Source organism: Cnephaeus nilssonii (genome assembly GCF_951640355.1).
Source record: "Cnephaeus nilssonii genome assembly, chromosome: 2".
Taxonomy (NCBI): Eukaryota; Metazoa; Chordata; class Mammalia; order Chiroptera; family Vespertilionidae; genus Cnephaeus; species Cnephaeus nilssonii.
Genome location: NC_137073.1, coordinates 10,343,224 through 10,367,762, shown reverse-complemented (window position 1 = coordinate 10,367,762; position 24,539 = coordinate 10,343,224). Strand labels below are relative to the sequence as shown.

Here is a 24,539-nt window from a genome sequence, read left to right as displayed (position 1 = left end):
GGGTTCCTACCTGCCAAGAACAGCCAACTGCTTTAACAGATCCTGGCTCACTCATCACTTGCTCCCTCCCTCTCTAGTCCTTATTCTAACCCCTTCATCAAATAACAAGGCAGAAGACATGCCCAGGTATAATAGCAGGTTCTTTTCTGGTTCCTCAAAGCGCCACATGGGGTGGGGGCAGATACAGAAGAGAATGTAAACATTGGGTTCCACCCCCTGGAGCTCAAGAAAAGACCCCTTTCCCAAATAGGGGCTGGAGGGTTAGAAGGAAATAAGGTGAAAGGTGGGGATCCTGGTGAGGCAAAGCAGGGGAGGCATGAGAATACAGAGAAAGGTGGGTGAATAGGAAGGAGAGCAGGAGGGTGGTGGGTGAGGAAGTGGGGGACATTTCCTGTTCCAGTGCATGTCCCCTTAAATAGAGTGCAAGAACATTGTGGAAGGAGAACCAAAGGACAGAAGATTAAGCGAACACCCCCACCCCTGAGCCAACCAGGTCCTTTATACATAATTACAACACAGAGATGTCCAGAAGTCAAGGAGGCCCCCGGCCAGGAAGTGGGGGAGGCAGGCAGGACTGAAGAGAAAAAGGAACCTAGCTCCACTTCATGGGTAAGGGGAGCAACTGGAGTGTAAGAATCTGAAAACTTCTGACCCCATCGCCAAGAGTCACCCCTTTGGTGACAAAAGGCCAATCAGGACAGCACCTGGAAAGGGACCCCAAAGGGAACTGGGACAGGAGACCCCAGCTGGACCTAACTGGAGGTGAGGGGCTCCCGACTTGTTCAACAGCTGCCTCGGAGAAATGCAGCTGCCCCATGCACTCTGACTGTCCTGGCTGTGTAGGGATCAGCAGCTGGCAAGGAGACGGGGAATCAAGCCACTTTCCTCAGAAAGAGGGACAGCCTACTGAGGGGTCTGCTCTTGGCTGAGGGAAAAAGAGGGGGCCATGCAGTCCAGCCCCAGGGCAGAGGTCAGAAGTAAGCGTCCTGCCGGGTCTCAGAGGCTGAGGACCTGTCCCCGCCATCCTGGGGGGCTGGAGGCCCATCTGCCTTTCGACGCAGCGACAGCTTCCTGCCTTGGGCCTTCTTCTCCTGCTTCTGCCGCTCCTTCTCCTGCTTCTGCTGTTCCTTCTCCAGCTCCTTTTCCCACTTCTGCCGCTCCTTCTCCCGCTTCTCCCGCTCTTTCTCTTGTTTCTGTCGCTCTTTCTCACGTTCCTTTTCCTGTTTCTGCCGTTCCTTCTCCTGCCTCCGGTCCTTCTCCTGCCTCCGGGTCTCCTTGCTGGGACCCAGAGGGGTGCTGTTACCAGTGGGCGAAGGAAGGGATGGGTGCAGTCCCTCAGCGGTGACCACAGGCCCTGGGGCAGGCCCAGCACTGGCCCTGTGGGAAGGAAGGGGTGGAGATGGGACGCCTCCAGCTGCCAGGGAGCCCCGGCTCTTGAGGCCAGGGAGGCTGAGGAGGCTAGAGGAGTGGCCCAGGGGTGGCTGCTGCCTCCGGCGTTCCTCATGGATGGCCCGGGAGCCATGCAGTCGCCGTGAGGGCCGATACTGTAGTTCCCCCCGGGTTTCCCGCCACTTCTTGAGCTGGGCTGTGTTTTCTCGCTCAATCAGTGCTTCTGTCACTGGGAGGTTAGTCACCTAGATGGAGAAGAAATGGGTACCAAGATGCAGATGAGGTGGGGATGGCCTGAAGCAGATGGGGGCTTTGCCAAAGCCTCTCATGCCTACCTCATGCACCAGAAAGTCCTCCTGCATGCACTGTTGGGGCAGGTTGCGCAGCTGCTCCATGGTTTCATACATGCCCTGGCAGGAGCGCAGCTTCTCCACTGAGCCCAGCGTGTGCCGCAGCAACACCAGGGCCACCCGGAAAATGATCTTTACGCCTGCAGAGGAAAGACAGCACGGGTGATCATGCCTGGGGTCTCAGCATGTCCCATGTAGGAGGGACTCACAGCTCCCATCCCTATCTACTGTAAACCTCACATATGAGGAAACTGAGGTCCCAAGATGGGAAATGAGCTGCCCTGGGTTTCAGGTTCCTGGGAGGGAGAGTAGGCTCTGCGCTGGTGGCAGAGCCAAGACCAGGCCTCAGTTTCCAACCCCCAGACCCAACAGGCACCTTCTATCAGCGGACCACCACCTGGCACCCACCATGAAAACCCCTATAAATGTACCTTCACAGAAGAACATATCCCAGACACGCAGCACTGAAGCCCAGGGCAGAGTGCGGGCAAAGATGCACATGAACCATTCTGTCATGTAGAGCACGGGGTCAATGCGCTGCCGCCGCAGGTGTCTGTGTGCCAGTGGGGAGGCACGGCGCAAGAGTGCAAAAAAGATTTCTCCGTCCAGCTGAATGGCCTCCTAAAAGTGAGATGAGCCATGAGAAGGGGCCTACTGTGGCCCCCTGGAGCAGGGGTCCTCACCTCAGTGGGAAAGGCCCAGAGCAGAGGGGACAGAAGGGCAGAGGGTGGGGCAGGACAAGGACCTCCTGCAGCCTTGGGGAAAAGTCACAGCCTGTTGTACCAAGCCCTCAGACACTCACCAGCCCTGCACTGTAGTAACCCGGGAGGTACTTATCGCAGATCTGTACCAGGCACCAAAAGGCTTGCTGAAGAACAAAAACAAGGAGGGAGGGGGCCTGAGAAATGGAGAGAGAGCTCCCCCATCACCACTGTAGGCCAAGATCCTCCCCACCCACTCCCCAACCAGGACCAGAGTATGCTGACCTCAGCAGGCATGTGCATGAGCAGCACTGCGGCCACTGGGGCCTGGGCCTGGCAGTAGCCCTCGTCGGGCCGGTAGATAGTGTAGGCCTTAAGGATTCGATACAGGTCCTGTTGCCTGTGGGTATGGGAGAGACCATGAGGGCAATCACAAGAGTTGGGAGCTCTCTGCCCCAAACGAAACCTGCCCAGCCTCCAGCCCCAGCCCAGACCCCTCCTAAATCTAATTCCAGATTAACTTCTGAGCTCTACTACCACACACCTCAACCCCCTTCCTAGTCCTGCCTATCAAGCTTAAACCAAAGACTCAGACCACACAAAACATTCCAGGCTGCAGACTTCCACCCTTGCCTGCACACCCCACGCGCTCCCTACCATTCCCAGCAGTCTGTGTTCACTCTCTCTCCATCTGCCAGCATCCAATAAACCTTCAAGGTCATCTTCTTGCAGAAGCTTTCAATAGTCACAGCTTCAGTCCTCCTCTAGCACAATCTGAATGTTTGTATCACGCCCCCCTCCCAAACCACCACCCCAATGGGCCCTGGTTCTTGGTGAAGGCTTGGGAAGCCAGGTGTGCCTTAGACCTTTCTCTTGTCTCTGCATCCAAAGAATAAAATCTCTCCCCTAGACTTGCTCCTCTTCCTTGAGGGTGCCGCAACGCTGCGTCTGGGAATTCCATCCACTCAACCCCACATCAGAAAACAGAAAGCCTGCCTTTACTCCCCATGGCTAATCACCAGTCTTCGCAACACTACGACCTAAATTTATTCCGTCTGTTCCTTCACAGCCACTTCACAGCTCACACCTTCATCACTTACCCAGGAAAAAGTAATGACCTTCCAGATCACCGCCCTGCATCCAGTCACACACATACTCCTGACCACTGCTTACAATCGTGTTCCCAAAATTCAGTCACTGAAGTGTGATCTTCATTTGTGCTTTATCTGCATTCCACCCCTACTATTACTCTCCACTTTGCAATGGCATCATGAAATGACAGGTTTGATATACTAGTTAGTTACCTAATACCTGCCTGCTTTTATGCCCTGCCTTCTCCCCTGTTGCTATGGGTGAACTGTCTGTGATCCTGGACAAGCGCAGCCTTTCCACTTGGGACTGGGTCCCATCCCCTTGCCTACACAGGCCATCTCCAGTAACCTTCCCATCTCTCCTGCATCATCAATTTTCCTCCCTCTTACTGTATCATTCCCATTGGCAAACTACATATGTTATTTCCTTTAGTTTAAAGTAAGTCTCTTGACCCCACTTTCCTCTCCAAATACCACACTGTTTCCTTCCTTACCCATTAAGTGAAACTCCACCAGAGTATAGACTCACTGTCTTCATTTCTTTCCTCCCTTTCTCCAGTGAGGCTTTAATGCACTGTCCCCACAAAGCTGTTTTTATCAAAGTCACCAATGACCTCCCACAGTTTTAGTCCAGAGGTCAATTTGCAACTTGACTTTACTTGACCCATCAGAAGCATTTCATACAGCCGATCCTGAAACCCCTCTTCACTTTGCTTCCAGGAATCACATACTCCTGGTTTTCCTTCTACCTCTCCAGCTTCTTCTTCCAGTCCACTTACTGGTTCATTCTCATTAATTACTATTCTTGAAATGTTGGAGCTGCAGGGCTCAATCTCTGAGCTTCCTTTCATTTATACACTTGCTGCCTTGACAACCTCATCCAGTCCCATGGGTGAGATTTAATCCCATCTAGATAGTGACAGGTCTTCACTTTCCAATTTATTTCCAATTTAAACCTCTCCCCAAAATCCCTACTTATATTTACCTCTAACCTACTTGACATCTCCATCTTGATGTCCAATAAGCATTTCAAACTACACATTCCAAAACTGAACTCCTGATATACCTCCCAAACTTACTTTCCCCCCAGTTTTCCCCACCCATATCAGTATATGGTAACTCCATTCTCCCAGTTTCTCAGGCCAAAAACCTTACGAGTCATTGATAACTTCTCCATGTCCCTCTCTCTCTCACTCACTCCACATCTAATCAACTGGCAAATCCTTTTGGCTCTACCTTCAAAATATAACCAGAATCCAACCATCTCTCCCAGTAGTTCCACTGCTACCATCCTTATCTATCAATATCTCTCCTGAATTATGGAAATAGTCTCCTCACTGTTCTCTCTGCTTCTGTTCTTGTCTCCTTATAGGCTATCCTCAGCACAGCAGCCAGGATGAACCTTTTAAAATATACAAGTCAGCCCTAGCCAGTTGTTCAGTGGTTAGAGCATTGGCCTGTAGACTTGAGGGGTCTCAGGTTCAATTCCAATCAAGGACACATACCTGGGTCGCAGGCTCAATCCTAGACCCCGTGCAGGAGACAACCAATGTGTCACTCATACATCGATTTTTCTCTCTCTCTGCCTCTCCCCATCCCTTCTACTCTATCTAAAAATCAATGGAAAAAATATCCTCAGGTGAAGATTAACAAAAAAAGTAAAATAAAATACAAGTCAGATCTGCTCAGCTGGTGTTGCTCAGTGGTTGACCAAAGACCCATGAACCAAAATGTCACCAGTTCTTCCTGGTCAGGGCACATGCCCGGGTTGCTGGCCCGATCCCCAATCGATGATGTTTCTCTCTCATCAATGTTTCTATCTATCCCTTTCCCTTCCTCTCTCTCTCTAAAAATCAATAAAAACATATTTTAAAAAAATAAATGTAAGTCAGATCCAATCACTTATAACCCCAATTTCCATTCACATTCTCTATTACCCTTACTTTAAACTCCTCTTTATTACTTACCATCATTTATTTCACATACAATATACTTTCTTTCATCTTATTGTCTATCCCCACTAAAATATAATAAGCCCCATGAGGGCAAGAGTTTTTGTCTCTTGTTCACTGCTGTCATCTGTGACTAGAAGAGTGCCTAGCAGATAGTAGATGCTCAATAAGTATTTGCTGAAAGGATGAACTTGTTGATGAAAAATGTCCATTCGAGAACCACCTAAGATCAACTTGCATATTACTGGGGAGCAGTAAAAATACATCTTGAAAAAGCCTGGGAAAAAGAACAAAAATTCAAGTGCCTTGGCACAGTATTTAAGGGCCTTTGGTGATTAGACCCTAAATTACTTTTCCAGTCTCAACTACCCAACCTCACTGCCCAAACACAGCTTACATAACCCCCCAGGCAGGAAAACCTTGCCCCCTGCTCTGCTCCCATCTAGCCTTCAAAGCCCAGCTCAAATGCCATGAGCCCTTGCAACAGCCCCCCAACCCCACCCACCAAGTCAGAGTCTTCTGAGAGCACTTCCCTCAATATGGCTTGACACTCAATCCATGAAGGATCAGCCTTCTAGAAGTCCTGGACAGCATGAACTGCTTTCAACTGTCTTGTATCTACCTGGAGCCATCAACAAATGTTTGCTACCTAACCCACATGGCCAGGCCACCTTACCCATGCCCCCCTCGAGCAGCAAACATCTCATGGAAAGGGAACTGGCGGTGCAGGTCCTTCTCGATCACATCCAGCCACTTGGGGTCCCCAGGAGCCCGTTCCAGCTCCTGCAGTGGGAAAGCAGCAATGACCTCAGGATCTGGAGGGAGCTGATGATACCCTTCAGCCAGTGTCACATGTCCCCACACCCTGGACACACCTCAAACTTGCCCGGGTTCTGCTCCAGGAGTTCCTTGCTATTGGACAGATACTGCCAGGCCTTGGCTCTGAGGGAGGAGGGTATTCCCTTCCGGCAGCGCAGCTTCACCTAAGGCAGAATGGCAGGCAGGGGAACAGCTTCAGGGACTGGCCCAGCCTCCGAGTTTTCCCCGGCAATCCTCAGGCTCCCTGGGGCACCCCTCCCACATCCATAGGCTTAACTCCACTCCACTAGACCTTGCCTGGCTTATCTTTAAAGGTACTCCTTCCCCCAGGCCCAAGTCCCACTTCTCCCCAGGGTGCTCCATAGAGCAGATATTATCATGTTCCTGGGCTTCCCCAGAGCACGAGGGCCCACCCTGCCCCTGCCCCTTGTGCATTGCCCTGCCCACCACTGAGCCTTCTCAAACCTTCTGGAAACGTCGTGACAGCCACTTATCCCAGTTACTGAACATCTCCAGCCACTTGAGCTCCCGCTGCCGAGCCACATCCACGGGAATGGAGCTCTCTCTGCAGGAGGGGGAGCACGGAAAGGGTCAGTAGCAGCAGTATAACACCAGGATTGCCGAGGGAACTGAGGCAAGCCACCTCTCCAGGCTCAAGTGAGAGACTGGCCATAACAACATTTTGTGAGCTGCCAAACATCAGATGTCTGGCCATTTAACTATCCAAGGCCCCAGTTAACCAACTGAAAGGACTTCTTCCCTTTGGAAGGAAATCTCTGCAGAGATTGTGTTCTCTCTCATGTTGGATTTCTATACAGAGGTGTGTTTAAATCCTACTTCTGGTATACATAAGTTTGGGGGAGAGTACAGAATATTTAAAACCATAGTTTGCATTAGACCTGAATTCAAGTTCTAGCTTTTAACAGTGATTTATTGTATAACCCTGGGTAAGTCACTTAACCCTTTGCACTCACTTGCTTTTTTCTCGATTCCTTTATTCTACTCGGGATTTAATGCTAACCGTGTCGAGTCACACTCGACATCCGAGTGCAAAAGGTTAATTCCTCAAAGCCTCAATTTCCTCATGTATAAGATGGAGAGAAAAACACTATCTACCTGACAGTTTATATGAGACAATACATATAGGGGTGCAGGAAATAACAATTATTATCCATAAAATAAAATATAGAATATACTTCTCTGTCTCCTTAGAAGCAACTGTCTGAGTTTCCTCCTATTAGACTCTTGAGGTTCCCTTGGGCCATCTGCAATTCTCTTTACCTCCTCCTCTCTGAAATCACTCCAGATTCCCAGGCAAATGAAGCTTTCTTTTTTTAAAAAAAATATATTTTTATTGATTTTTCACAGAGAGGAAGAGAGAGGGATAGAGAGTTAGAAACATCGATGAGAGAGAAACATCGATCAGCTGCCTCTTGCACACCCCCCACTGGGGATGTGCCCGCAACCAAGGTACATGCCCTTGACCGGAATCGAACCTGGGACCTTTCAGTCCGCAGGCCGACGCTCTATCCACTGAGCCAAACCGGTTTCGACAAATGAAGCTTTCTTTACACTGTTTGCTCACTGTCTGTCAGAGCTACACATCAAGATGCCCCATCAGTCTTTGTTTTTAATAGACTTTTTAAAAATATTTTTGTTGATTTGAGAGAGACAGAGAGAAAGAGAGAGAGAGAGAGAGAGAGAGAGAGAGAGAAAGAGAAAAAAAGGAAGAAAGAAGGAAGAAAGGAAGGAAGGAAGGAAGGAAGGAAGGAAGGAAGAAAGAAAGAAAGAAAGAAAGAAAGAAAGAAAGAAAGAAAGAAAGAAAGAAAGAAAGAAAGAAAGAAAGAAAGAAAGTTTTGTTGTTCCACTTATTTATGCATTCATTGGTTGATTCTTGTATGTGCCCTGATTGGGGATCAAACCCCAACCTTGGCATATAGAGATGATGCTCTAACCGCGTGAACTACCCAGCCAGGGTCCTCATCAGTCTTGAAATAGTTACTTTTAGAAGCCAATGCCAGGAAGTGAGTGGAATGGAAGAGCGAGCTTGGGTTTCCAGACAGACCTGAGCTCAAATCCCATTTCTGTCCTTAGAAGTTGGGGTGTCTTGATAAGTGATAACCTGAATCTCTTCCTCATCTGTAAAACAGGGATGTCACAACCTACATCACAAAGTTATGAGAGCCCTAGCTGGTATGGCTCAGTGGATAGAGCATCAGCCTGTGGACTGAAGGGTCCCAGGTTCGATTCCAGTCAAGGGCACATGCCTGGGTTGCAAGCTCGATCTCCAGTAGGGGGCATGCAGGAGGCAGCCAATCAATGACTCTCATCATTGATGTTTCTATCTCTTTCTCCCTCTCCCTACCCCTCTGAAATCAATAAAAATATAGTTAAAAATAACAAAAACACACACAAAGAGATGAGAAGTCTATTGAGAAACTGTATATAAAGGACTATTAAAAGAGAGGGCTCACCCAGCCAGCATGGCTCAGTGACTGAGCGTCAACCTATGAACCAGGTCACAGTTTGATTCCCAGTCAAGGCACATGCCCAGGTTTCGGGCTCGATCCCCAATGTGGGGCTTGCAGGAGGCAGTCGATCAATGATTCTCTCATCATTGATGGTTCTATTTCTCTCTCCCTTCCTCTGTGAAATTAATAAAAAAATATATGTTTTTAAAAATGCACAGAAGAGCCTGGCCAGTGTGACTTAGTGGTTGAGCGGCAACCTATGAACCAGGATCTTGGTCACAGTTCGATTCCCGGTCAGGGCACATGCCCGGGTTGTGGGCTTGATCCCCCCTGTGGGGCGTGCAGGAGGCAGCCGATCAAGGATTCTCTCTCAGCATCGATGTTTCTTTTTTGTTTTTCTTTTAACGTATTTTTATTGATTTCAGAGAGGGAGAGAGAGATAGAAACATCAATGATGAGAGGGAATCGTGATTGGCTGCCTCTTGCATGCCCCACTCTGGGGATCGAGTCCGCAACCCGGGCATGTGCCCTGACTGGGAATCGAACCATGACCTCTTGGTTCATAGGTCGACGCTCAACCGCTGAGCCACGCTGGCCAGGCTCATCATTGATGTTTCTATCTCTCTCTCCCTCCCCCTTCCTCTCTGAAATCAATAAAAAAATATTTAAAAATAAATAAAAATAAGCCCTAGCCGGTTTTGCTCAGTGGACAGAGTGTCGGCCTTTGGACTGAAGGATCCCTGGTTTGATTCGGGTCAAGGGCACATACTTCAGTTGCAGGTTCTATCCCTGGCCCTGGTTAAAGTGTTCGGGAGGCAATCAATTGATGTGTCTCTCTTACATCAATGTTTCTCTGTGTTCCTCTCCCTTCCACCTCTCTAAAAATCAATGGAAAAAATATCCTCCAGTGAGGATTAACAAAAATTAAAAAATGCACAGAAGAGGCATCTAATTGAAGTAGGGGAAGTGGATATCAGGAAAGGCTCCTGGAGAAGGAGACGTGAGGTAAGCCACAAAAGACTGGGTAGAACTTAGCAGGAAAAGGGGGAGAAAGGTATCCCTGGCCTGAGTATGAATCAGTTCAACAGGACCACAGCACTAAGTGATGGCGAGGAGCAGCAGGAGAGAAGACCGGAGGGGCTGGCAGGGCCAGGTAATGAGGAGCCGATGCGCAGGCTGAAGCACTTGGACTTGATCCTGTGGCCAGTGGGGAGCCACTAAAAGTTTTTAAGCTACATATGGCCCAGTCAGCCTTGCGCCTCAGTAGATTCCTCCAGCACAGAAGATGGATTTTAGAGGGACAAAACTACAAAGCAGAGAAACAGCACTCAGCACAATGCCTGGCATACAAGTGGGGCTCACTAAAATCCAACTCAATCCAAGAGTTCCTTAGGATAACATGGTATTAAGGAGAGAGCCATTGATCACAGAGATCCAGATTGAGCAGAGCAATTCATTCAATTGCTGCTTCATCTGTAAATTGGGTACAACACATCCCTCAAGCATGGGAAAGCATCAGGGTCAAATTTCAGTTGCCTTCCCCTTACAGGAACAAGTATGTTGGTGCGCAAAGGTTTTCTGATTTATTTATTTTTGGTAGCTAATAATTCCTGACTAGAATACTCTCACCACCAGGCAGGTACTCCACCAACCCCAATAGGCCCAGCCATGACTGAATCCTACATATTCTTTAAGATTCAGATTAGCTTCAGCAGGATTCCCAGACTGGGCAAAACATCCCTTCCCCAGGTGCTCACAAAATCCTGTGATCATCTCTAAGCGAAGCCTAACATACACTGGAACCAAGTATTTAGGTTTATTTCTCCCTCTAAATGATGAGCAACTTGAAATGACTGTTTTGTCCTTAATATCCTGCACAGGGCCTGCCACCTGGGTACTCAGGTGATGCTGAACTGACCAGCAGGTCAGAGGGGTAGAGGAACAATGTGCAGGATCCAGAGAGAGAGAGAGAGAAGGAAGAAGTCAGAGGTGATCACACCCCCACCTCGGGAGTGACTCAGGCCCCTGGAGGGAACTAGGAAAGAGTAAGCTGGGCTGGGGAGATGAGAAAATGGGGAAGAGACCTTCCCCACCCCCTTTCCCTCAGTGAAAACACAAGACTGTCCTCTGTTCCGCAGAGACGCCCTGTTTACAGGGTCTCCCTCCATCAACCAGATTTCTCCACCTCCCCACCCCATCAGACCTAGGGCTGTGAGGAAGGTGAGATGCCTGCTTCGCTCACAGACTCTCCCACTAGGGGACAAAGATCTCTACCAGAACCTCTGCCCAGCCAACACTGTAGAATATCTGGCTCAAAGCTAGAGTTTCATATTAAGGAGCTGGGATGATCTTAGATATCATCTCCTTCAGCCTTTCATTTCATAGAGGAAACTGAGCACGGAAACGGGGAAGACACCAGCTCAAGGGCACACAACACACCAAAGGCAAAGCTTAGGCTCAAACCCAGAACTCCTGACACCTGCTCAGAAACACAAACATGTGCAGAACTTCCGGATGAGGATGCTCTAGGCTAGGGCATGACAGGAATCGCCAGGTATCCCACACCCACTCATCACCCCTGCATCCTCAGAGGAGGCTGGGCTGCCGGAGTCTGAGCAACGTACTTCTCCCCCTCCCCAAACCTGCTTCACTGAAGCAGTCCCACTGGGTGCCCACTGGGTACTCACAGGCTGCCCGAATATTGGCTGCCCCCAAGGAAGCCATACTTGTCCGTCTTCCGCAGGGCCAGCCCATTTATCTCTGAGTCTGAGCCCATGGAGCTCACATCATCCGCCAAGGACTCCAAGGTCCCAGACATGAGGCTCACGGAGTCCAAGTAGCTCAGGGTGTCTGGGGCCTGCCCTCGAGGCCCAGAGATGCCAGGTCCCAGGCTGGACATGGAGCCTAGATCCTGCGAGTTTTCTGCAGGCTCTGGAGCAGGGGTCACCATCACAACCGCCACCAGAGGCTCACTAGCCCCTGAAGGCCCTGTGCCAGGCCCTGAGGGGTCCTCTGGAACCTGTCCTGTTGATGCTGATGTTGCAGCTCCATGTCCACTTGTCACCTGTCCTGCTGTCACTGCTGCAATCCGTGCAGTCACTCCTGAGGCCACTGTGGTTCCCGGCTTGGGGGCAAGCGGGGGTTTGGCGGTCAGCGCTCCAGGAGCCGTTCTGGAAGACGTTCTGGTGGAGGTCCCGGTGGAGGTTCCTGGTCCAGAGGCGGGTGAGGTTCTAGTCTCCTCCGTCTTTGGAGAGTCTGCCCCTAGGGCCTGTGCCATTGACGTCTGGTCCCCTACTGACGTCGGGACTGCCGCGGGCACCAGGACCTCTGGACCGGGGGAGACCTGCGCTTCGGGTGAGGCCTCCAGTGTTAGCACCACCACTGTGCTGCCCGTGACCGTCGGGGCTGGGGCTGAAGCCGGGACCGGAGCTGAAGCCGTGGCCGGGGCTGAAGCCAGGGCCAAGGCTGAAGCCGTGGCCGGGGTTGAAGCCGGGATCGGAGCTGAAGCCGGAATCGGAGCTGAAGCCGGGACCGGAGCTGAAGCCGTGGCCGGGGCTGAAGCCGGGATCGGAGCTGAAGCCGGGGCCGGGGCTGAAGCCGGGATCGAAGCTGAAGCCGGGGCCGAGGTCGGCCCCGGTAACCAGGTGGGCCGCGCCTCCCCGGGGGCCACCAGGGTGACCGGGGCTGAAGTGGCCGTGGTCACTGGTGGCCCCGGAGCCACCACCAGGACGGGCCCGGCCCGGGAGCCGCGGGGCGGCGGCGAGGGGGCCGCGGGGGCGCCATGACGGCGTGGCGGGGCCACAAGGGGCGCCGGGCCCGTCTCCATGGCCGCGGGCCGCCCCTCACATCCCCCTCCCGGCCAGGACGGCCGCAGAAGGCGCCGCCCTCAGGCCGCTCCGCGCCGCCCGTCGAGGAAGGGGAGGTGAAGGGCGCGGCCCGGCGCGCGCTGGGGGCGGGGACGGCGCGCGGGCCCGCGGAGGCGGCGCTCGGGTCCGGGGGCTCCGGGTGCCGGGGTCTCTCTCGCGCCCTCTCACCCCTATCGCTCTCTCGCCGCCGCCCCCTCCCTCCTGCTTTGGGCAAGCAACCGACCTCGCGCCTGCGCACACGACCGGGTGCCGGCTAAGCGGCCAGCGTTTCGGCGTTTCACGCCTGCGCGCGGGCCGTCCCATCGCGCTTCTTTTTGCTCCCGCCTCGTTAGAGGGTTTGGGCGAATAATAGGAGAAAGGGAACTGGGTTTCTGCCAATCGTTGTACGGGTGGGTGAGGTAGGAGGTGGGAAGAGGAAATGGAGGAAAGGTATAAGACCAATGAGAGGGCGGGTGAAGGTAGGAGGAGGCGGGACTAAAGGAGTAACTAATAGAAAATCAGGAAGCTGAACCTCCTGGCCAATAAAAATGGCGGGAGAGAGTGAATGACCGCGGAAGGAGGCGGGTACTATGCGAGAAGAGGCGGGCTTGGCTACTATAAACGATAGAAAGGCAGCCAATGAAAAGGAATAGGCGGAGGTCAAATTGACAGACAGTCACATCTATTTGGGCGGTGACAGACAGCAACCGCAGTCAATAGGAAGAGCTGAGACATTCTTGACGTCTCCCAAGAAGGTCAGAAGGAATGACAGCTGGGGGGCGGGCAAAATTTGCAATTAACTTGCCTCGTCAGCCAATGAGCGCATTCTCTCACTTTAGGAACAGGCCAAAGGGGAGGGGTGCTGCCAGCAGGCGGTGCCAGCCCAGGGATATCAGTAACAGCCGGAGACTAGCGCTGGAGGGAGGTGACAGTTGGGGACAGCGCGGAGTAGAGACGGGGGGCCGGGGGCATTAGCGGAAACCCTTAGCCAATAAGAATGCCGCTGCCCTCCCCGAGTCCTTTCTGGGCCGGGAGGGGGATGTGAGGGGCGGCCCGCGGCCATGGAGACGGGCCCGGCGCCCCTTGTGGCTACCGATCTTCCCTCACACTCCCCACTCTGGTGGCAGGTGAGACCCTGAGCTCTGACACAGATCCAGTGCCCTGATCCAGCGCTCTCCACCTCCACTCTGTCTCTCACCCCGGCTCGCAACCAATTCCTACACTCAAGCCCAGGCGACTGTAACCAAAACCTCCAATGGCCAATTTCTCTGAACCCTCCATTTCCTGTGGGAATCCTAAGCCCCACGTCCTCACACCTCATCCTTTCAATTTGCCCCATTCTAGTGAGGATCCCAGACCCCAAACCATGAAATCTTACATCTATGTTCTTATTCTTTTGGTAATGAAAGACCCTTCAATCAACTACTATCCCCTCATTGCCACACTTCTCTGTGCTCATTTTCTGCTAAGAAACCAGACCCCAATCTTATGAGCGCCCCAGCCTATCCTAGACCACAAACACAAAGTCCTGACTTTCTGAGCCTTTTCTCTCTCTGACCCTCATTACCCCGAGTTCCCGGATTATAGGCTGCTGATTTCCAGAGTCCACCATCTTGAAACTTCAATCAGGCCTAACTCCCCTGTTCCTCCTTGGTTTCTGAGTTCCGTAACTCCCTCCCATTCAATGTCTGAAATATATTGCTCCTGATCTCCTTCTCAACTTCCCCACTTTCCAGTTGACCCAAGCTTCCCCCATTCCTGTCTTTGGAGTTCTCCTCCCCTCCCAGAACCCAGTAATAAGTGGGTTTCCCCTTGGCCTGGACCCCCATAGTAACCTTATAAGGCAAGGCAGCTGTCAAACGAGGCAGGGAGGGGCCAGTTCAGAAGGCCAAGAGCAGCTGCTAAGTTTAGGGTGGTTTCTTCTCTCTTCTTAGAGACAACAGGTGGCTGGGCCCCAGTGCCCAGAAAAGAAAATGTCTTAGAGGCATTGGCATGAAGCTGGAGGAGGGAAAGGGAAGGAGGCACCTTGCTCAGGACATTGGGTCCTAGAGGGAGCAAGAAGAGGAGATGTCGTTGCCAACCATGGGCCTCCGGGAGCTTCCTCAGCCAATGTTGCCCCAGACCTCCACTGTATGGAGGGGACTGGGACACTGAGGCCTAGAGGGGTGGGAGAGAATACTTCAAAGTCGCACAGTCAGCCAAGCTGGTTTTTGTCCAGAATGGATTGAGAAGCCACTGACCATTCCAGTCAACCAAGAGGAGGTGACCAACTAATTTCTCTTTTCGTGTCTCTGACTCCCTTCCTCTGAGTTCTAACTTTCAAACTAGTATCCAAAGAAATGGTTCTAGACTCACATTAGACTATGTCCTTCTCCTCTTTCAAACCTTTTCAAGGCTCCCAAGGCCTCAGGTCTCAGCCTGGCGTTGAAGGCCCTCCAGTTCCAGTATCAGAGGTTTCTAGCCCCTCTGTTCATGCCCCATCACGATTCTGGCAACCTGACCACTTCTGATCTTGCGCTTCTCCAGGCCTTTGCCCATCCATGCCCTCTGCTTGGCACACCTGCTCCTCCGTGTTCACCTGACTCACCTCTACTGATCTTCATAAACTCATTTTTATGCTCCTAGACAGGGCTGCTCTGTATTTATCCTGTCTTCATGACTGGACTGTAAGTTCTACTAAGGCAGGGCCTGAGTAATAATACGATTACATTTCACTAAACTGTTTCCAAATAGTGTTCAGATCCACAAGTTCTGTGGGATGAGCATTAAATTCCATTTTACAGAAAGGGAAACCAAGGCCCAGGGAGTTGAAGCACAAAGCCCAAGATGACAGAGCAGGCTCTCTGCCCTAGGCTGTCTAGTCTCTTCATACCTAGTGATTCCACGTTCTATATCTTTCCTCACAAATTCCTCCTCCTCCTTGGAGGGAATGTAGACAACTTTCCTGTCCTTCAGGTTCCCCAGACGGCTCTCTCCCACCTCTAAACTCTGCCACTATCCCTACACATACTCTCACTGACTGTGAACTCCAAATTGGGAGTGGGTTGTGTTTGTCAAAGTGCACCCATAAAGCACAGCACAACACCTGGCACACTATAGGTGCTCAATAAACTTACTGGGTTTAAATCTAGGCACACCCCACTCAGGGGTACAAGAGTGTGGTTCATCTCTCCAAGCACTGTGGCCCGGCTTGGGCCTTCTCTGAACTCTGGCACATTCTAGCCCCCGTTTGAGAGAAAGAACAACCCTTCCTGCCCAGGTCCTCATGAGACATGCATCCCAAGACTCATTCCCTCCTCCCTCTCTCCCTGGACTCCAGCTGCTGCAGGCCCTCCAAGAAAGGAAAGGCCCTGAGCCAGGCTATTTTGGTCTCTGGGGTGGGCACCCGCAGGGCTAAGGTTACCCTGGTATGTTAAGGGCTCCCTGGGGCAAGACTATATAACCCCAGAGAGACTGCAGCAAGCTTGCTCTCTGCTCCTTTCCAGCCTTGCCCCCAGGAAACTGAAGACATGGTAAGAATCCCCCAGCCCCTGCCCCTGCCCAGATCCCTCAGACCTCAGAGCAGCCTCACCCTTTGAAAGAAGGTAGCTGGTTCCCAGAAGGAAGAAAGATGAGTCCTTCTTTCCTTGGTATCACTAATGGGGTGCATAGGATAATCCACTCAGACACTCCTTTCACTGGAGCCCAATCCCCCTCAAAGCATGCTCCATACTTTCCTGCTCTCCATCTTCCTAAAACCCTCTGGGGCCAAGCTGGCAAGGATTCCCATTCCCATGTTTTTTTTAAATCTTTATTGTTGAAAGTATTACAAATGTCCCCTTTTCCCCCATTGATCCCTTCTGCCCCCCGCCCCCACCTTCCCCACTCCCATTTTATAAATGAGAAAGTAGAGGTTCATACAGAATGAATGAGTGGATCAGGGTCACACAGGAAGTCTGGGACTCGGGAGGCAGGCTCAGGACACTAAGAAGAGGAAACTTCCACTTGGGTAGGATGGAGGGATGGGACTCAAGGGCTACAGAGAGGAACTTGGGGATGCAGCTGAAACAAGCACCCACAGCAAAGCCGCCACAGAGAGGAGGAAGCCTAGGGCCAGATGAGTTGCTTTACAAGAAGGGACTCAAAGAACCCTGAGTCTAATCCATTGCCTCCAGAGAATAGTAGGATCTGGCCCATGGATGTCTTTGTCCAACCCTCACCCCCCAGGCACCCAAGAAGGCCAAGAGAAGGGCAGCAGCAGAGGGTGGAAGCTCCAATGTCTTCTCAATGTTCGACCAGACTCAGATCCAGGAGTTCAAGGAGGTGAGTGAAGGGGAGGGAAGACTGAAGGCTGACCAAAGGCACCCTTGCTCCCCTCCCCCACCCTCCCACCCCGGAATGTGCACCTGTTTTAGTGGGAGGGGAAGGGTTTAGAATTCCTTGCTCCCCTCTCTTCTTGGCACGAAAGAGGACAGCTGGCTGGGAGCCACAATCTGATCTGCCTGGAGTAAGGATGCTAAAGCCTGGCCATGGGAGACCTAACCCCTCCCTGCCCTTGCCCTCCACAGGCCTTCACAGTCATTGACCAGAACCGTGATGGCATTATTGACAAGGAAGACCTGCGGGACACCTTTGCAGCCATGGGTGAGCCCCCCACCCAATCCCCGTAAAGATCCAAGGCTGTAGAGTCCTGGGAATTCAGCAGCCTTGGGGGCCAGCCCTGCTGACTCCACCTCAGTCTACCCAGATGAAAAATGGGTGGGATGACCTGAATTTATGAGAAATACCACCCTCTGGTCCCAGGACCCCACTCCAGCCCATGCTTCCCCTGCCCCATTCCAGGGCGCCTCAATGTGAAGAATGAGGAGCTAGATGAAATGATGAAGGAAGCCAGCGGTCCCATCAACTTCACCGTCTTCCTGACCATGTTCGGAGAGAAGCTCAAAGGTGAGTGAAGTGTCCTGGGTCCCAGCTCCCAGCTGCTCCTTCCCAGATCTTTCAGAGACAGACCCTTCAGGGACCCTTGTGCCCTCTGACTCCAGGTGCCGACCCTGAGGATGTGATCACTGGAGCCTTCAAGGTCCTGGACCCTGAAGGGAAGGGTTTTATCAAGAAGCAGTTGTAAGTGATCCCTCCAGCGGCTCACCCACAGAAAGCCTCCTTAAATTCCTGCCAAGGGTTAGGCATTGCCAGGGATAAGGGAGAAATGAAGACTATGATTAGGATTAAATTTTCACATCACGTGTGGGGAGAAGGGCTAAAGCCTTTTGTGTTCGTGTTTGTGAGATCACTGGAAGGATTCTAGAATAACCCTGGTTTTCAGGTGAAATTGGGAATAGCAACAAGGATGAGGTGGGAGTGGAAAGAATTTACAGGCCCCATCTCAACTCCCCTTATGTCACCTCTCTCCAGCTTGGAGGAGCTACTTACCACCCAGTGTGACCGCTTCTCCCAGGAAGAGGTGAGTGGGGCAGGGGCCTGGGAAAGGCAGAGGGGTGGGGCAGGGGAGCCCAAGGAACCCGCAGGAAACGCGATCTGGCCATCTTTCCCAGATCAAGAACATGTGGGCGGCCTTCCCTCCCGACGTGACCGGCATGGTAGACTACAAGAATATCTGCTACGTCATCACGCATGGCGACGCCAAGGACCAGGAGTAGAGGGCCCTTTTAGGCCTCCTCTAGCCAACGCCTCCTGACAGCTGACCCCCACCCCGAGTCCTAATAAAATTGAGCTGGTCTTTGTTTCTTACCCGCGGCCCGGCAGCGTGTTATTGCGAGGGCGCCGGCGGGAGAGTGGGCTGAGTCACTGCACAAGGCCAGCGCCCGAGAAATGAATGAATGAAGGCCTGGGCCCGCTAAGCGCGCCGCTTATTCCCGCAGGGAAAGAGAAGGCGCGTGGCCTCAGGAAACTTAGCTTTGTTTTTTAATTTTTTAAAAATATATTTTATTGATATTTTACAGAGAGGAAAGGAGAGGGAGAGAGAGTTAGAAACATCGATCAGCTGCCTCCTGCACACCCCCCACTGGGTATATGCCCGCAACCAAGGCACATGCCCTTGACCGGAATCGAACCTGGGACCCTTGAGTCCACAGGCCATCCACTGAGCCAAACCGGTTAGGGCTGTTTTTTTTTAATTTTTTAATTGATCTTAGAGAGAAAATGACATCTATTTGAGAGAGAAACATCGATGTGAGAAACATGGAACATGGATCGGTTGCAGTTGCCTCCCGAACGCACCCCGGCCGGGACCGGCAGTCTGGCCTTGTGCCCTGACCGGAGTCCAACCAGTGACCTTTCGGTGCACAGGACAACGGTCAACCAATTGGGCCACACTGGTCAGGGCAGGAAACAGTTTTTATGGAAGACACTGCTGGGGTTTAGCGGGGCTGGGCTGGAAGCTCCGGCTCCGGGAGGGGCGGGGGGCGGGGCGGGGCGGGGCCAAAGGCAGGACTCCCCGCTCTGGGATGGGGAGAACCTGTTAGCCCCGAGCTCGTGCACCGGCGGGGGTTAGGCGCCGGGCAGCCTGGGGCTCGGGGATTGGACAAGAGACGGAGGAAGGCGGAGCTGAGGTAAAGCAGCACCCGGGCGGGGTCCTCAGAGAGCGTCCGACTGCTCGCCCTGGGCCTGGCTCTGCTGCACCTGGGCCTGCATCTGCTCCAGCATCTCTTGCATGCGACGCAGCTGTGCGGGGCAAGATTGCAGGCGGTGGGGCCGGGCGTGGCCAGAGAGGGACTTCTGCGCAGAGGACCGGGGCTTTGGTCAGGGGGGAGGCGAGGTGCTTGCTCACCTCTTCGTCTTTCTCGCGGATCAACTTCTCCGTCTCGGCCAGGGGCAGCATGGGCAGCATGGGCAGCGGGATCTCAGCGGTGCTCCGGCGGGAAAGCTTACTAGGGGGTGAGGGAAAGGGATAGGAACCAAGGGCGGGACCGTGGTTGTGTGGGTCACGACCCCGAGGCCGGGCCTGGAAGGGGGTTGCACTCTAGGAGGTGGGCTCTTGTCCTTGAGGTTAGGGCCGGAAGCAAGCTGGGTGGGGAAAGACTTTGCGGAAAAGATCTGGAGGGTGAAGGCGGGGTCATGGAAGCACCTGTGAGTCAACTCCTATGGCTCTCACCTGCGGCTGGCCCGATCACGAGCCCCGGGCCGGGCCAGGCTCTGTAGACAGCGGGCCCGGTAGCCCTCATAGAGCAGATCGTGTGTCACCTCCTTCAGGTCCTGCAGGTGTGTCTGCACCAGCATCCGTCGCAGGTTCAGGAAATCGCAGTGATGTGGGTTCTCCACTGGGGGACGGACCGCGTGCATCAGGAAGCTTCCGGTCCAGTCCCACCCTCTGGGTAAGGTCTTCCCGAAATCCTACCCCGCTGTAGGGGAGGGTCCACGCTCTGCAGCTCAAAGACCTCTCATTTGGCTCCTAGGACCTCCAAGACCAGAGCTCGCCCACCATCACATGTTGGGTGCGGTTGACTTGGAGGTGGCCTGGGCTCCTGCTGGCCTCAGAATGCATGCGCAGCCTTACTCACCCTCCACGGTACCCCAGGAGTAGCGGCGACCCCTCACTGGTCGGGAGCCGATGTCCCTCACTACCTCGCAGGAACCGACAACTGCGAAAGGGATGCTTTCCTATAGGGCAGGAATCAGGGATCACCACTGCCCCTCAAGGGCAGAAACTTCTTTCTCGGCTTCCACCTCCACCTCTGCCTCCCCTGCGTCTCTGCCCCTTCCTCCCTTGCCTCTGCACCTTCATCTCTGCATCCTGCCTCTTGAAGTCTTCATCTTCATCTGAGTCACAATCGGGGAACTGGTAGATGTTGATCTCCTCCTCCTTCAACTGGTCCCGTATCTCAGAGGAAACAGATGCAGAGACAGTGAGAATCACAGAGGCTGTGAACAACAGATATTGCATGGCTGAGACAGACTCAGATACCGACACTTGCCCTAGCCGGTTTGGCTCAGTGGATAGAGCATCAGCCTGTGGACTGAATGGTCCTAGGTTCGATTCCGGTCAAGGGCACGTAACTAGGTTGCAGTTTGATCCCTGGCCCTGGTTGGGGCACGTGCAGGAGGCAACCAATTGATGTTTCTCTGTCTCTCCCCCTCCCACTCTAAAAGTCAATGGAAAAATATCCTCAAGTGAGGATTAACCAAAAAAAAAGTGCTTAGATACAGACACTGGGTGGTCAAGACAGGAAAGACAGATGGTGAGAAATGCACTGAAAGTGCAGCCCTGCGCTGTGTGGCTCAGTTGGTTGGGCATCATCCTGGGCACCGAAAGGTTGAAGGTTTGATTCCTGTCAGGGCACATGCCCACGTTTCAGGTTCTGTCCCTGGTCAGGGTGTGTGGAGGAGGCAATTCATGTTTCTCATGTCAATGTTTCTCTCCCTCTCTCTTCTTTCTCTAAAATCAATAAAAAAGAAAAGAGCTCTAGCCAGTTGGGCTCAGTGGATAGAGTGTTGGCCCTCGGACTGAAGGGTCCCAGGTTCAATTCTGGTCAAGGGCACGTACCTCAGTTACAGGCTCAATCCCCAGCCCTGGCAGGGGACTGTGTGGGAGGCAACCAATTGATGTGTCTCTCTCACATCGGTGTTTCTCTCTCTCTGCCTCTCCCTGTTTCTTCCACTCTCTAAAAATCAATGGAGCCCTAGCTGGTTTGGCTAAGTGGATAAAGCGTCGGCCTGCAAACTGAAAGGTCCCAGGTTCGATTCCGGTCAAGGGCACATCCCCAGGTTGTGGGCTCGATCCCTAGTGGGGGGCGTGCTGGAAGCAGCCGATCAATGATTCTCTCTTATCATTGATGTTTCTATCTCTCTCCATCTTTCTTCCTCTCTGAAATCAATAAAAACATATTTAAAAAAAAACACAAATCTCACACAAGGGAGGGGCATCACTGAATTTAATTAAAAAATTAAATTAAATAAAAATCAATGAAAAAATACCCGCGGGTGAGGATTAACAAAAAACAAACAAAAGAAATGAACGTAAAATCTCAGAGATAATGAGAGAGTCCTAGGGTGAAAAGACTCAGACAAAGACACCCTAACAGCCAGGGCAGAGACCTGGAAAGATTCTAAGATGAGGCAGATACCAAAATACCAGGAGAGAGAAATATAAGCAGGAACCGTGGGAGAGGGCTCTGAAGACACTGGAGGGCGGGGGCCATCAGGGGTCATCATGTCTACGTTCCTACCCTCAGACAGGCTAAGCATCCAGCCCAGGGATTCCACTCCGAGCTTCCAGGGCAGCTTACTACCTGCCTTCCTCAGAAACTTTCTCTAATAGCATTACCCATCATGCTCCAAGAAGTCTACCCCAACATCAAAGGAGTCAAAGCTGGGTTCAGGTTTGATCATGACTTTTGATCATGTGGGGCCAAAGGTTCTCAGAAGTCACCACACCCACCTTCTGCTTGAGAGCCTGGGCTTCTCTAGGCATCAGGGCATCTGCTTTGCCAATGACTGGGATGATGTTGACTTTCTCGTGCACCGCCCGGAGGAAGGCCACATCTAGGGGCCGGAGCCTGCACCAAGGATTGGGCAGGGCTTGGTCTCAGGATACAGAGTCACCTCCCAAGCCCTCCCCAAATGCCCAACCCCCAGGGCGACCCCCAGACCCCCGGCCAAAGGGCGAGATGAAGTAGAGGCAGCAGTGGACACGGGAATCCTGGATGTTCTTCCGGTTCAGGCCACTCTCATCCCTAAGATACTGCTCAAATTGCTCCTCAATGAAGCGCACCACGGGCAGCCAGCTGGGATGTGGGAGGGGAGAGAGCATGTGGTGGGCGATCAGGGGTCACATGGCAGGGAAGGGGGCAAGACTAGCCAGACTGTGGGGTTGGGAAGTAGTTTCTTTGTCTCCAACCAAAGAAATCAGGAAACTGGCAGGGTCATAAGTGAGATGTCGGGAAGCACAGGGCACTTTGGGGCACACAGCCACCAGAAATGCCCCCCACCTTTCAGTTGGGATGGGTGGGAGGCCAGGGCAGACCGGCCCTGTAACTGACCCCTCCGTTTCCACCAAGTAGCCAGCCATATTGGGAGACTATCCCTCGTTCCCTCCCCCACTCCTCACCAGTCTGAGCAATCCACTGAGTCCCCAAAGCCAGGTGTGTCCACCAAGGTCAGCTTCACCTTAATACCCCCCTCCTCGATCTCCACGCCCCGACGCTCAATCGTCAGTGTTTGTGTCAAGCGAGCTATGGGTACGGGAAGAGATCAGGGAACTGGGTAGGGGTCTGAGGCAGCACTAGTTTCCTCTCTCAGTATCACAATTGCCCCCACCTATTTTTTTAGGGGAAGAAGCAGTAAGCTGCCTGAGTCCCCCAGAAAGTCATGGGAGACGCAGATGGAAAGGAAGACGCAGATGGAAAGGAAGACAGTGTAGCCTAGGGATATAGGAGGGGGTGGAATGCCTGGAGAGGATGGGGAGGGTCTTACCACTGGCCTCTGGCAGTTGCCGATCTTCATAGAGGTTGGTGAGAAACAGGCTGTTGATGAGGGTGGATTTCCCCAGGCCTGACTCCCCTGTAGACAGGACAGGCCCAGTTGGTCAGGTCAGAGGACAGCCAGGGTCTCTTGAAGACCCACCCCCTCCAAAACCCCCAGACCTGCCACCATGAGCGTGAAGTCAAACCCCTTCTTGATGGACTTGCGGTGCAGCTGATTGGGAAGGGCTGCGAAACCCACATACTCCTTGTCCTGTTGGTGGGGGGAGACAATATAAGGCTGCTGGGAGCCGCAGACAGGGCATCAGTAGAACCTGATCTCCAGGGCTAGAAGTCAGCCTCCTGTGGGTTGACCTGAGCCTGGCTGCCCTTGAGGTTGAGGCCTAGGGACCTGGATTCTTAGGCAGAAGGACTCACCATGGCCCCCGTAGCTGTTGCTGTACCTGCTGTCTCTCCCCACTTCCTCTGGTTGGGCAGGAAGTTGAGTGCAGCAAACAAGGGGGCGGGCAATGTAGAAAGCTGAGATGCTTAACTGACCCAGAGAGGCGGGGAAAGCCAAGACCAAGAACACCTGGGGTCCTCACCAACTGGATCCCTTTGCCCATCATCCCTATAGGAAGCCTGAACCCCTCTGTTCTTTGCACACCTTTCTCCCGAGTCCCATTGTCTGGTGCATCACCCTGGTGGGAGGTGGAGTGTGGGCAGAGAGGAAGGAAGCAGGTCGGTCTGTCTAGCCGTGAGATGAAGGCTTTGACAGGGATGGTTAAAAAAAAAAATCCTAGGTCTAAGTGATAAAACCCATAAAAGGATTGGAGGTGGGAGGGGCCATCATTTTTTCTCACCAACTCATACAATGGATTTTTTTTCTTTAAATGCAATGGATTCAAAAAAGACTACAGGTCATTGGACAACTCCAGAGAGACCTTCCTTAGAATCCTGGCCGGCCGAGGCATCCCCTGCTTGAGACTCTTCCAGGGTTCCCAGTGATCTCAGAATCAAGTCAGATTTCTGACCCGCAGCCAAAGCCTTCCCCATCTGGCCTCATCATGCCCTTACTCACTCTCCCTTAGCGAGTGCCCACATCCTTGACTCTGCCCATACTGAGCTTTTCCCCTTTTTGCATCAGGTGAACTCTTCCTCCTCTGAAATCTTCCTCAACTTACCCTAGGCTCCTCTGGACTTCCCAGCACCTTTAACAGGGCCCTCCAATGACCACATTTGCTTACCTGGGTGTCTCTTCTATTCATGGCTGAGCTTTTTAAGGGCAGGGACCATGTTTTTAATTTCTATATCCTCAGTGTCTTACACAAAGACTGGCACAGAGAAAGTGCCAATAAAACTCAGAAAGAGCCCTAACCAGTTTGGCTCAGTGGATAGAGCGTAGGCCTTCAGACTGAAGGGTCCCAGGTTTGATTCTGGTCAAGGGCATGTACCTTGGTTGCAGGCATATCCCCAGTAGGGGGTGTGCAGAAGGCAGCTGATCGATGTTTCTCTCTCATCAATGTT

General features: G+C 52.6%; 3 protein-coding genes across 6 annotated transcripts; 1 reads left to right on the top strand and 2 right to left on the bottom strand.

Annotated features, from left to right (window-relative positions):
- Window positions 1-126: 126 nt before the first annotated feature.
- On the bottom strand, window positions 127-12,964 carry TBC1D10B (TBC1 domain family member 10B). Its single transcript, XM_079792982.1, has 9 exons — window positions 11,461-12,964; window positions 6,768-6,867; window positions 6,359-6,466; window positions 6,160-6,266; window positions 2,726-2,840; window positions 2,542-2,607; window positions 2,171-2,360; window positions 1,725-1,879; window positions 127-1,634 (listed from the first exon to the last, which is right to left on the bottom strand). Exons 1-9 carry the CDS (start codon window positions 12,597-12,599, stop codon window positions 972-974), a joined length of 2,643 nt encoding a protein of 880 aa, XP_079649108.1. The 5' UTR covers window positions 12,600-12,964; the 3' UTR covers window positions 127-971.
- Window positions 12,965-13,350: 386 nt separating this feature from the next.
- On the top strand, window positions 13,351-18,302 carry MYL11 (myosin light chain 11). Of its 4 annotated transcripts, XM_079800763.1 has the most exons (8): window positions 13,510-13,745; window positions 16,104-16,130; window positions 16,825-16,920; window positions 17,166-17,241; window positions 17,440-17,544; window positions 17,640-17,718; window positions 18,010-18,058; window positions 18,150-18,302. In XM_079800763.1, the coding sequence occupies exons 1-8, from the start codon at window positions 13,680-13,682 to the stop codon at window positions 18,252-18,254; spliced, it is 603 nt and encodes a 200-aa protein (XP_079656889.1). In that variant the 5' UTR covers window positions 13,510-13,679; the 3' UTR covers window positions 18,255-18,302. The 4 variants fall into 4 exon arrangements, with proteins under 4 accessions (XP_079656892.1, XP_079656889.1, XP_079656890.1 ...); XM_079800766.1 differs by lacking the exons at window positions 13,510-13,745; window positions 16,104-16,130 and adding an exon at window positions 13,351-13,373; XM_079800764.1 differs by lacking the exon at window positions 16,104-16,130.
- A 325-nt stretch (window positions 18,303-18,627) lies between these two features.
- SEPTIN1 (septin 1) lies at window positions 18,628-23,487 on the bottom strand. Its single transcript, XM_079761534.1, has 11 exons — window positions 23,451-23,487; window positions 23,196-23,286; window positions 23,026-23,112; window positions 22,661-22,784; window positions 22,203-22,337; window positions 21,992-22,109; window positions 20,333-20,434; window positions 20,115-20,214; window positions 19,709-19,874; window positions 19,385-19,484; window positions 18,628-19,278 (listed from the first exon to the last, which is right to left on the bottom strand). Exons 1-11 carry the CDS (start codon window positions 23,451-23,453, stop codon window positions 19,192-19,194), a joined length of 1,113 nt encoding a protein of 370 aa, XP_079617660.1. The 5' UTR covers window positions 23,454-23,487; the 3' UTR covers window positions 18,628-19,191.
- Window positions 23,488-24,539: the final 1,052 nt, after the last annotated feature.

Bases quoted from the DNA above. Each gene is read 5' to 3' on its own strand.
- TBC1D10B (XM_079792982.1), bottom strand. From the start codon at position 12,599: ATGGAGACGGGCCCGGCGCCCCTTGTGGCCCCGCCACGCCGTCATGGC. The intron at 6,868-11,460 runs GTGAGTACCCAG...CCCCTCCTGCAG, and splicing joins AGCCAATATTCGGGCAGCCT to AGAGAGCTCCATTCCCGTGG. The intron at 2,841-6,159 runs GTAAGGTGGCCT...CCATACCCACAG, and splicing joins GCTGCTCGAGGGGGGCATGG to GCAACAGGACCTGTATCGAA.
- MYL11 (XM_079800763.1), top strand. From the start codon at position 13,680: ATGGAGACGGGCCCGGCGCCCCTTGTGGCTACCGATCTTCCCTCACAC. The intron at 16,921-17,165 runs GTGAGTGAAGGG...TGCCCTCCACAG, and splicing joins AGATCCAGGAGTTCAAGGAG to GCCTTCACAGTCATTGACCA. The intron at 17,242-17,439 runs GTGAGCCCCCCA...GCCCCATTCCAG, and splicing joins GGACACCTTTGCAGCCATGG to GGCGCCTCAATGTGAAGAAT.
- SEPTIN1 (XM_079761534.1), bottom strand. The intron at 23,113-23,195 runs GTCTGGGGGTTT...TCCTGTCTACAG, and splicing joins CTTCACGCTCATGGTGGCAG to GGGAGTCAGGCCTGGGGAAA. The intron at 19,875-20,114 runs GTGAGTAAGGCT...TCCGTCCCCCAG, and splicing joins CTCCTGGGGTACCGTGGAGG to TGGAGAACCCACATCACTGC.